Source organism: Nelumbo lutea, chromosome 4 (assembly GCF_056320005.1).
Source record: "Nelumbo lutea isolate HS-2025 chromosome 4, American lotus-T2T, whole genome shotgun sequence".
Lineage (NCBI taxonomy): Eukaryota > Viridiplantae > Streptophyta > Magnoliopsida > Proteales > Nelumbonaceae > Nelumbo > Nelumbo lutea.
In genome coordinates this window covers 76,029,621-76,040,711 of record NC_142687.1, presented here as the reverse complement: position 1 = coordinate 76,040,711, position 11,091 = coordinate 76,029,621, and the positions used below count along the sequence as shown (strand labels likewise).

Sequence of the window (11,091 nt, the reverse complement as noted above, 5' to 3'; positions counted from 1 at the left end):
TGGAAGGTTGAAGGAGAAAAGTATATATTTCGAATATGTATTTTCTTTATTTCTGATCATAAAAGTGTCCCAATACCAGTTACCAATGTGTAGTCCATTTGCTTCAAGTATGAAAGTAATAATACATGTAGACACACATGATTGACTGGTAGCATGCAAATGCATCGCCAATGATGTAGTTAGTGAATTAGTACGACGGCTCTATTTCTAAATATTGGACTTCTATGCCAGGGTGGATGATATGTCCCAACTGGTTTGTATTTGTAATCCTAATATAGTATTCCCATTTCCCAGTAAACAGATAAACGTGTTTGTGGGTTCATTAATTCCTTGTCATACACTTATTGTATATTAGGGTGTGGGTCATTCTTCTCAAGTTGCAAGCAATATGCATGTACGTATTGCAATCCAGATTTCCCACTAACTCAATTCTACAATCCTCTCTACTAACCCATTTAAACAATGTCACCTGTCTCTAAACATGTTTTAGAATCCTGCTTGATGCGAGCTTGGATTGGTGGTGAGAGGATCGCCTGGAACGTCATCTTGCCACACATTGGGCCTATGATTCATCTACCGAGGAAATTGGTCATGCTCATTGACCATGGGCTGGCTATACAAATCAGTCCCTTCTATTCCTAATTGGTCTTACAGGAATGGCTATGCAAAAGTCAAAAACTGTGATAATTGGAAGCAATGAATAAGATCTTACCTCAACTTGCTTGTCGGCTACAGAAAAATGCAGAGACAGTAGTATTGCCATCAGCATCCCCGACGTTTACAAACTTATCGGGGTTACTCATTAAATCCAGCAGCTGCTCCAACACATTCAAGCGCCCATGCTTGATACAGAAGTGCAGAATGGTCTCACCACGACCAACAAGTTGAAGAACCGTTCCAGGTTTCTCCATAACTAGCTCTTTAATGGCATCCACTTGGCCTTCAATTGCTGCTAGATGGAGAGGAATCATTCCATCTGTATCGCGAGCAAGGCAGAGGCCAGGGCCAGAATCTTGATCCAGCAAAGCTTTCACGATTTCAAGGTGCCCTCTTGCTGCTGCCAAGTGAAGCGGAGTATGTCCTCGTGGGTCTTTGAGGCGAGCAAGTTCAAGCTTGTGGCTCAAAAGCAGTTTAACAAAATCAATGTGACCGAGGGTTGCTGCTACGTGCAAAGGAGACTCTCTGATGCAACCCACAACCACTCTATCAAGAATTAGATTGTCTTTTTCAAGCAAATCGGACAAGGACTCCGCATTCCCTTGCAATGCTGCTTCACGAAGCTGTCTCTCCATTTTCATGCTTTCAGGAAGCCCTTCCCCCATTCTCTGGTTCTTGCTCTTGCTCTCAAGAAGCTGCCTGGATCTCCTTTAGTATTCCATTGCTCTCTGTTGTTCTTGCTCTTTCCTCTTCATTTGGGATAATCGGCAATGAACTGGTTTGCCTTGTTTCAGTTGCAGAAAAGAAAACAGAGTAGTAGTGTCTATACTCGATTGAGTAAAGGATGAAAGCGGAAGTACAAGCAAGAAAAATAAGGGGATATCTACCTTTTCTAACCTGTTCAAAACAAATTGTTAACAAGATTGATGCAGATTCAACATGAATTGAAGCAGGGATTTTCATACATCTTGAATAAGAGATTAACTTATATATGAAGGGTTTTGAGAGGTTCAAAGGGCATCTGAGATGGGAACGTCCTAATCAGCATATTGTCCGGTGCATATAGCAAATTCCGGCAACACCAGAAAGGAGAGGGAGAGGGTGAGAGGAATTTCAAAGAAATCGTACATAAGAAAAAAAAGAATTTTGTAGAAAAAAATATCTAATGGAAGGACAATAACAGTACGTTAATTATTTGCACAAATAATTAGGATTCTATAACATGTTTAGAGACAGGTGGCATTGTTTTATTGGGTTAGTAGAGAGGATCTAGAATTGACAATCCGGATTGGTACGGAGATAAGTTAATATGGATGCTTACAAAATTGGGTTTATGTTCTTATGAGTAGATTCATGAATCACTGTCGCGCTCGGACCATCCATCTCTTATTCTTTCCGTTCATGGTCAGGTTGCTTTCATCACTTACAGAACCTTGTATCTTTCTCATCGGTATCATTAACAAGTTTTTTCTGCATCAATGACTCTGATGCCGTCAGGTTTATAATTGAGCAAGTATACCTTAGGCTTAGCTACATGTACATTGTAATCTTGCTGAAAATTTATATATTTTAGTTTTGGTGAAATGGAAAAATCCCTGATTGACATGTAGAACTCGAGGTCAAGTCGAAGAGCAGCCATGACAGGAAAAAAGAAACCTAAAGATTTGGTTTGTAAAATATTGAGATATCCATAATGGTCCACCCAGATATGTGAGGATACACTCGTATAAAAGCATTTTAAAACTTTTAAAATCTTGGACCGTAAAAAGCATCACTTTAGTCATTATAAAATAGAAAATGGTAAAATGTAAAAAATAACATGTGTTCGGGTCATGGCTGAGCTGGTCTTAAGAGACACATGGTTGCCTAGTTATCGCTCGGTCACATAGGCCTACTTCGGTCATGCCAGCATAGCTCGTCCATGTCGGTATAGCTTGATCGAGCTACGCTACTATTGTGGCCCTCTATCATATCCTTTCAGCCACGTCAGATATGCAGCATACAGATGAGCACAACTACGGATAAAGAAGAGTAAGGAAGACGACTCCGCTGAGGAATGAGATTCTATCCCGAATACCTCAACGACTAACCTCATCTTGACAACCCCAAAAGCCCAATCCGACCAGGACACGGATCTTCGGCTAAAAAAAGGTACTCCATGCTCAAGGTTAGGGACCTAACTTCCGATACCCGTACTGCTACTTAGCTCGGACTAGCGTCCTCATAGCTTGGCCCAACCATCTACCACCTCCTACTGACTTGAGCGTCGGAGCACTTACTCGGGGATAACTCCTCGGGCCTCTAACTCCTCCTTTCTTGATCACAGGTCTTGAAGCGCGGCCTCGTCCTTGTAGCTTGGCCCCACCCTGCCAGCAAGGACTATCTGCTTGCTCTCCTCAGTTCGTGTACCACCTCGGATTGAGTAGCATCAGATTGGCACCATCTGTGGGAATTGCATAAAAAGCCTTTCCTAAAAATCCTTCTTTCCTTACTGCGCAAACAAGAAAGCGATCAAGATGCCCAAGAACCAGCCCGAACAATCAATAGGCCGATCCCCATCTTGGGAGACTCAACACCATAGCCCTCTGCATCAAGAAATTCCTTAGTCTCCAGCCGCGATTGATCCTGTGCAGTTCCAAGCAATGCAAGAAAAGGTTGACAGGATCTTCAAAATGATGTAGAACCTAGGATTTATGGCACCAACGGACAAGACCGTTCCCCCTTATGCTTCGACACGTATGAAGGATGATCCTCTCCCTGAGGACCCCAAAGCGCGTTGGATCCACTCCGCCCGTTCTCACAACAAGACACACCAAACGACACAGATCCCTGCTAAGAAAGGCTCGGTGACGAACGATGCCTCATGTGGTCATTGTCGAGTCCAGCTCCATGAAAGACCGCATCGCGCGCCCGAAGAAGGAAAGGGCAACACACACTGCGGTCCCAGACCATAGGGATAACAAGATTCGGGAACTCTGACAGCGCTTGGAAGAGCTAGAACGCAACCAAGACTAGAGAAGCATGGTGCCAGTTGTAGATCAGCCCGCGCAACCCGCTACGCCCACTACCAAGGAACCACCTTTTACCTAGGAGATTGTGGACGAGGTACCTCCCATAGGATGGCGGGCACCTCAGCTTGACAAGTACGACGAAAACACTAATCCTGCCAACCATATCGAGGAACTGAAGGCTCAGCTAATGTTGCATGGATCTTCCGAGGGTCTGATGTGCAAAGCCTTAGTGGCCACCCTCACAGGTCCAGCCCTAACCTGGTATTCCTCCCTGCCTCCACGCTCAATAGCATCATGGGAGTAGTTGGAAACTCAGTTTTGTGCACAATTCACAGCGAGTCAAAAGCATTGCAAGACCTCGGCCATCCTCATGCAGGTGCGACAGAGGAAAAATGAATCTCTCAAGGACTACCTGGCGAGATTCAACAAAGAGGCACTATAGGTCAGAAACCTAAACCTGTTCATGGCTATCACTGCTATTCAACACGGCCTCCGCCCATTGCCGTTCAACTTCTCCATCTCTAAGAACCCTCCACAAACCTTGGTTGCACTGATGAGCCATGCATAGAAGTATATCAACGCAGAAGAAGCATAGACACAACTGCAGGACGAGGAGGAGAGGCTCAACAAGAAGAGGAGAGATACTGAGGAGCGGAAGTCATAAATATTAGATCAGGACCATAAGAGGCAAGACTGCCAAATCGACCATAGACCACGGGCACCCCTGCTGACCTATCGAAACTTAAAACCCAACATGCCGCGATCTGAAGTCCTAATGCAAATCCACGACCGCAACTATGTTTGTTGGCCTGAGAAGATGAAAACACAAAGGAACAAAGGGAACCACAACAAGTATTGTGAGTTCCATAGAGATCATGGCCATGACTCGGAGAACTGCTTTGACCTGTGCAACAACATTCAAAACTTAATCAGGCGCGGATACCTTGGCGGATTCGTTGACAAGAGAAAGAAGCTGGCACAGGAGGAACAACGCATGGAGAATGATCGACCACCGCCCTGAGCCCCCCCGCTGGTGTGATCCACATCATATCAGGAGGAATCGCCATAGGAGGGGAGAGTAGCTCGGGGCACAAGAAGTATGCATAATTGTGCAAGATCGACGACCGGGGGCACAAGAAGAAGCATGGACAATCCGTCACATTCACCGACGATGACCTTCGGGGGGTTCAGACCCCACATGACGATGCCTTGATAATCACAGCCGAGGTTGCCAACTTCGAGATAAGGCAGATCCTAGTTAATACAGGTAGCTCTGCTGATGTACTCTTCGAGGACGCATTTGAGAAGCTTGGCATCGACAAAGAGCGCCTCACCTCGTCATCACTCCCCTGATGGCTTCTTTGGGGAGTCCCTCCTGCCCACTGGGAGATGATGACATTACTACGACGACCATGGTGGACTTCATTGTGGTTCATTGCCCCTCTTCGTACAATGCCATTCTCAGTAGGCTGACCCTTAATGCTCTGTAGGCTACGGTCTCCACATTCCACCTTGCCATGAAGTTCCCCACCGAATATTGCATAGGGGTAGCACGTGGGGACCAAAGAATTGCATGGAAATGCTATTTGCTCTCCTGCCAAGGACCATGCCCAACCGCGGAAACATTAATGGCAGAAGCTTATGATCTAAGGGAGGAGGGGAGGGCACAGTGTGGCCAACTTGTTGAAGACATACGTGGGGACAAAAGAACTGCACGACAGTGCTATTTTCTCTCTTGCCGAGGATCATGCCCAGCCGCGGAAACATTAATGGCAGAAGCTTATGATCTAAGGGACAAGGTGAGGGCACAATGTGGCCAACCTGTCGAAGACATACGTGGGGACCAAAGAACTGCATGGAAGTGCTATTTGCTCTCCTGTCGAGGACAACACCCAGGCACGGAAACATTAATGGAAGAAGCTTATGATCTAAGGGACGAGGTGAGGGCACAATGTGGCCAACCTGTCGAAGACATCATCCAGGTGCCACTCATCGAAGAAGACCCCAAGAGGACGGTCCAAGTCGGCTCTCTCTTAGATGACCACCTCCGGGCCGAGCTTGTACAATTATTGAGGGACCACGCCGACGTGTTCACATAGTTGGCAGTGGATATGTCAGGGATTGACCCCAAAGTCATCACACACCACTTGAACGCCGACCCCCGCTACCGACCTATCAAGTAGAAGAAGAGGAGCTTCGCAAAAGAACGGTGGCAAGTGATCACAGACAAAGTGCAAAAGTTGTTCGATGCCGACTTCATTCGGGAAGTCAAGTACCCCAACTAGATAGCCAATGTGGTAATGGTGAAGAAATCCAATGGGAAGTGGAGAATATGCATCGACTTCACCAACCTAAACAAAGCCTGCCCCAAAGACAGCTTTCCTCTACCAAGGATCGACCAACTCGTTGATGCAACGATAGGCCATGAACTCCTGAGTTTTATGGATGCCTTCTCAGGGTACAATCAGATCCGAATGCACCCCGATAACCAGGAGAAAACCGCTTTTATCACTGACCGCGACTTGTATTGCTACAAAGTGATGTCCTTTGGCCTCAAGAACACTGACTCTACATACCAACGATTGGTGAATGAGGTGTTCAAGAATTAGCTCGGTTGAAACGTGGAAGCATACATTGATGACATTCTAGTGAAGAGCAAAAATATTGCGGAAATCCATCACATGGATGCCCAAAGATTGCGGAATAAGGGGGCAAATTTCAAAAAAATTTCTTTCCCTTCAACTGGGAATCGAATTCCCTATTTAGAAAATCATATTTTCAATGATCATTCTTGAACCATAAACTGAACCGGATCTGAACCAAAAGGAGGAGAGAGAGAGATAATACCTGATGCAGAGAAATAATATCTCTCAATGGAGGTGTTCACACCCAAGGTAGGATCCAAAATTTGCTCCCACTGAAAATGGCACAGTGTAGGGTGGAGCAGAATCAACAGTGTTCTTCCAAAAAAACTTGATCCTTCACAAGAATCACTTGGGCGACTTATGAATACAACTCCTACCAATCTTTTCTCCAAAAGATTGGAATCAAGATCCAATCTTGATTTCTCCCAAGCAATGGAGATTGAACTGCTATAGGCGGTGGCTGCAGGAAGGAGGCGGCTAGAGAGTATTTGTAGGGTGCAGAATTCTCTCTTCTGTGATCTCAGCTCTGAAGACAAAACTGTTGCTGGTGATTGTGTGTCTAAAGGCTGTCACCCCCTCTTCCTTTTATAGACTTAAAGGGATCAGCTCCTAATCCCATTAGGAGTTGCTAACCCAAATCATATCTGGATTAGAAGTCCCTTTAAGATAAGGGATAATCCTTATCTTATCTGCAAATTAGATAAGCCAGCTCCTAATCTAATTAGGAAGTTTCCAAATCTAAATCTCATTTAGATCTTGGGCCCAATCCTATCAGCTGATCTTATCTCAGAATTCGCCCCTTAAAGACTAATCAAATTAGCCCAGTTCGAAATGGGCTTAAGGCCCATTTAGGGTTATGTATTCATTAAGCCTTCCAAACTGCTGCCCAGTTGGACTTCCTTGTATGGCGTGGGACCCAAACATTGATCTACACATCAGCCACATGGGTTCAGCCCAGCCTTTGTTACAAGGCCTGGCTGAATACACCGTTATGGACAGTGCATCCCCTGAAACCCATCAGATGGACTCTATGGGCCCAACACTTACCCTAAGTGGTCCCTGGGCCAAGCCACCTTGTAACACCCAGGGACTGTGGGCAGATGCAAGATTAGCCCATCAGGTATTATCCTCAATGGTCTTACACTTAACCTCTCAGCCCATAATGATCATACACTGCCCGACAAGAGAGGACCTCTCTCTCGGCTACAAGGAACAGTGTTGCACTCTCTCAGGTATGGATCCTGGGAATTAAAACCTTTTGCAAATCATTTCGAAACCATAATTTATATACTTTTATATCTCATATAAAATATATTTTGCAAAACAAATCTCAATGATTGAAATCGGCTACCGGCAGTCTTGGTTTCCATCAGTGAGAGTGCATCCCCGATCATTACCTTTGTCCGACAAAGGGGCTGATCCTGTCACTATGATCACCCACTCAGATGAATTCTCAAACTGTCCCAACATACCCAGGTTTTGACCCCCGCTAAGGATTTCACTGATTGGTACATCAAAGGCAGCCCATTCCGACACCTAGTGCAGTATCATAATCGAGTCTAGGGGTCGGGTGTAACTTTCTAGTTTTTCCCATCAATCTCCAAGGTCCAGGGCAATACTGGAAATCCGGTCCAGTTCAAAGATTCAATTAATCCCACACTGTATTTGCCTAGGGTCTCAACCTGGTAGCTGAGACAAGCCACCCCAACCGACTTGGTGGCACCACAGTGTTAGCCTTGTCAGTATAGGTCTCCCTAGACCGACCCACTGGCTGTGAACATTCTAAACTAACACGAGTCTCATTAAGTGTCCAATTTAAGGGTATTACACAGAAACATACAAAGGGAACATGAATCAAATATGCACTTTTATTCATTTACAATAAACTCTTAAAGTACATCATTTTAATTGAAGCTAAGGGCATACAAAACTGTCTAACAGTTCAAGAATTAGCTCGGTTGAAACATGGAAGCATACGTTGACGACATTCTAGTGAAGAGCAAAAAAGCCAAGCATTACCTTAACGACCTAAAAGAAGTCTTCGGTACCATCAGGAAGTATAAGATGAAGCTGAACCCATCCAAATGCACTTTAGGGGTCGGCTAGGGTAAATTACTGGGATTCATGGTGACATAGAGGGGGATTGAGGCAAATCCAGTGAAAATACAGGCCATCCTCGACATGCAATCACCCCGAACTCACGAAGATGTACAACAACTCACCGGTAGAGTAACTGCCCTCAGCAGGTTCTTGTCCAAATCTGCGGACCGGTGTTTGCCCTTCTTCAAAGCCCTCAAGTGACCGAAGGACTTCCAATGGATCAAGGAATGTGAATGGTCATTTTATAAACTAAAGCGGTACCTAAGCTTGCCGCCTCTCCTCACCAAGACGAGCCCAAGGGATGAGCTATTGCTCTACCTCTAGGCCGGGGATGAAATCGTTAGCTCGGTACTAGTCAAGGAGGAAGACCGAGTACAAAGGATGATCAACTACACTAGAAAAGTCCTCAGTGGCACAAAGACCTAGTACTCCAACTTAGAGAAAATGGCTCTGGCTTTGGTCACCTCGGCCAGAAAGCTCAGGCCATACTTTCAGGCCCACAGTATTCAAGTGCTCACCGATCAGTCACTCAAATAAGTTCTCTAAAGGTCGGAAGCATCTGGCCGCTTGATCAAATGGAGCATAGAGCTAAGTGAGTTTGACATCGAATATGCACCCCGACCCGCGATCAAAGCTTAGCCCCTAGCCAACTTCATTGCCGAATGCACATTCACCGCCGAGGATCCTGCCCTGCCGTTGCAAGTATGGACCCTGCACATGGATGGCTCATCAAATCAGTAAGGCAGCGGGGCCGACCTCATTCTCCTCAGTTCAGATGATACGGTGTTAGATCATGCTCTCAGGTTCGAGTTTAAAAAATCCAACAACGAGGCTGAGTATGAGGCCTTGATTGCCGGACTATGCCTCACCCTAGACTTGGGAGCTCACAGAATACAAGCCTTCAGTGATTCTCAGTTGGTAGTCAACCAGATCCACAGACAGTTTGAGACACAAACGCCCACAATGACAAGTTATCTACAGAATGTGCAAGAGCTCATCCACCGACTTGAGCACTTCAACATCTAGTAAATTCCTCGAGCCGAGAACATGCAATCCGATACGCTATCCAAGTTAGCTAGCTCTCCGAAAATCGACCTCGGCAAGACAACACGGTTGGACACACTGGCCCAGCCGAGCATCGCACCGACAACTCTCCTCATCCTCCTGGTACAACATGACCCATCCTGGATGGACCCTAGCACATAGTACCTCTGAGAAGATACACTTCCAGAAGATTGGAAAGAAGCGAAGAGACTCCAACATAGGTCAGCTCGGTACTGCCTTATCCAAGGTCAGCTTTACTGCCGCTCACACATGCTCCTCTACCTGAATTACTTCCCATTCGAGACAGACTACGTCCTCTGGGAGATCCACGAAGGTATCTTTGGATACCATCCCGGTGCACGCACCCTGGCACACAAGGCACTTCGGCAAGGTTATTTCTAGCCGATGATGATGCAAGACACAACGCAGTTAGTTCGGAAATGCGACAGTTGTCAACAACACTCCAATCTCCACCACTAGCCTACAGTCCCCCTGAAACCAATCACCAGCCCATGGCTGTTCGCATAGTGGGGGATGGACATCCTCGGCCCCTTCTCCATCGCGGTGGTTCAAAAAAAGTTCCTCCTGGTGGCGGTAGATTACTTTACCAAATGGGTGGAAGCCAAAGCTCTGGCACGCATTATTGCGCACAATGCCCAGAACTTTTTCTAGCAAAGTATTGTCTGCTGATTCAGTATTCCATCCGTCCTCATCACAGACAACGGGAAACGATTCACCGACCAAAAGTTCAAGGTCCTCTACTCAAACTTGAAGATTAATCACCAGACCACTGTTGTACACCGACCCCAGAGCAATGAGCAGACCGAGGTAACCAACCAAACCTTATTGCACAGTTTGAAGACTCGGCTAGACCAAGCTAAGGGGAGGTGGGCCAAGGAACAGACGAGCATACTCTGGGCATACAGGACTACTCCGTGGACAACCACCAGAGAGACACCCTTCAGCCTGACCTACGAAGCCGAAGCTATGATACCTGTAGAGATTGGCTCTCCAACCCTCCAGACCGACCTCTTCAATGATGACCAAAACGTCGAGGACCTCCGTGCAGAGTTAGACCTGATCGAGGAAGCCCAGGACCGAGCACATGTCAAGATGGTAGCACAACAGCAGAGGATGGCAAAATACTACGACTAGAGGTGTAAATCAGGCTGTGCTACCTGTGGTCCGGCACGACGGTCTGCGGGCTGTGCTGGGCCTAGGATTTTAGGTCCACGAGTCGGCACGGAACGTCACGACTGAGCGGGCCATGCTACTAGCGACCCGTGGGCTAGCACGACCCAGCCTACAGCCCGACCTATGGCACGACCCATATATATTTTATATATATTTTATATATATTGTAATTATATAATAATATATAATAATATATAATATATAATATATTAATAAAATAAATATATTTTTTAATTTTATTATACTAATTTATTTAGTTATTAAACATATAAGCAATTTTATACACAAAATTCATATAAAATTAAAATTTTAAATTTTTGTCAATTTTTTTTTAAATAAATAGCTTTGTCCCAATACACGGCCCGACCTGGCCCAAGGCTCGGTCCATGGGTCAGGCTGACCCGTGGGCCGTGCTGGGCCGACCCCTAAATTTTTCATCG

The 11,091-nt window shown here is 45.8% G+C and overlaps 1 protein-coding gene across 1 annotated transcript; it reads right to left on the bottom strand.

Moving 5' to 3' along the window:
• Positions 1 to 687: 687 nt before the first annotated feature.
• On the bottom strand, positions 688 to 1,536 carry LOC148861150 (uncharacterized). The gene has a single exon (XM_088985880.1). The coding sequence runs from the start codon at positions 1,320 to 1,322 to the stop codon at positions 714 to 716; it is 609 nt and encodes a 202-aa protein (XP_088842006.1). The 5' UTR covers positions 1,323 to 1,536; the 3' UTR covers positions 688 to 713.
• Positions 1,537 to 11,091: the final 9,555 nt, after the last annotated feature.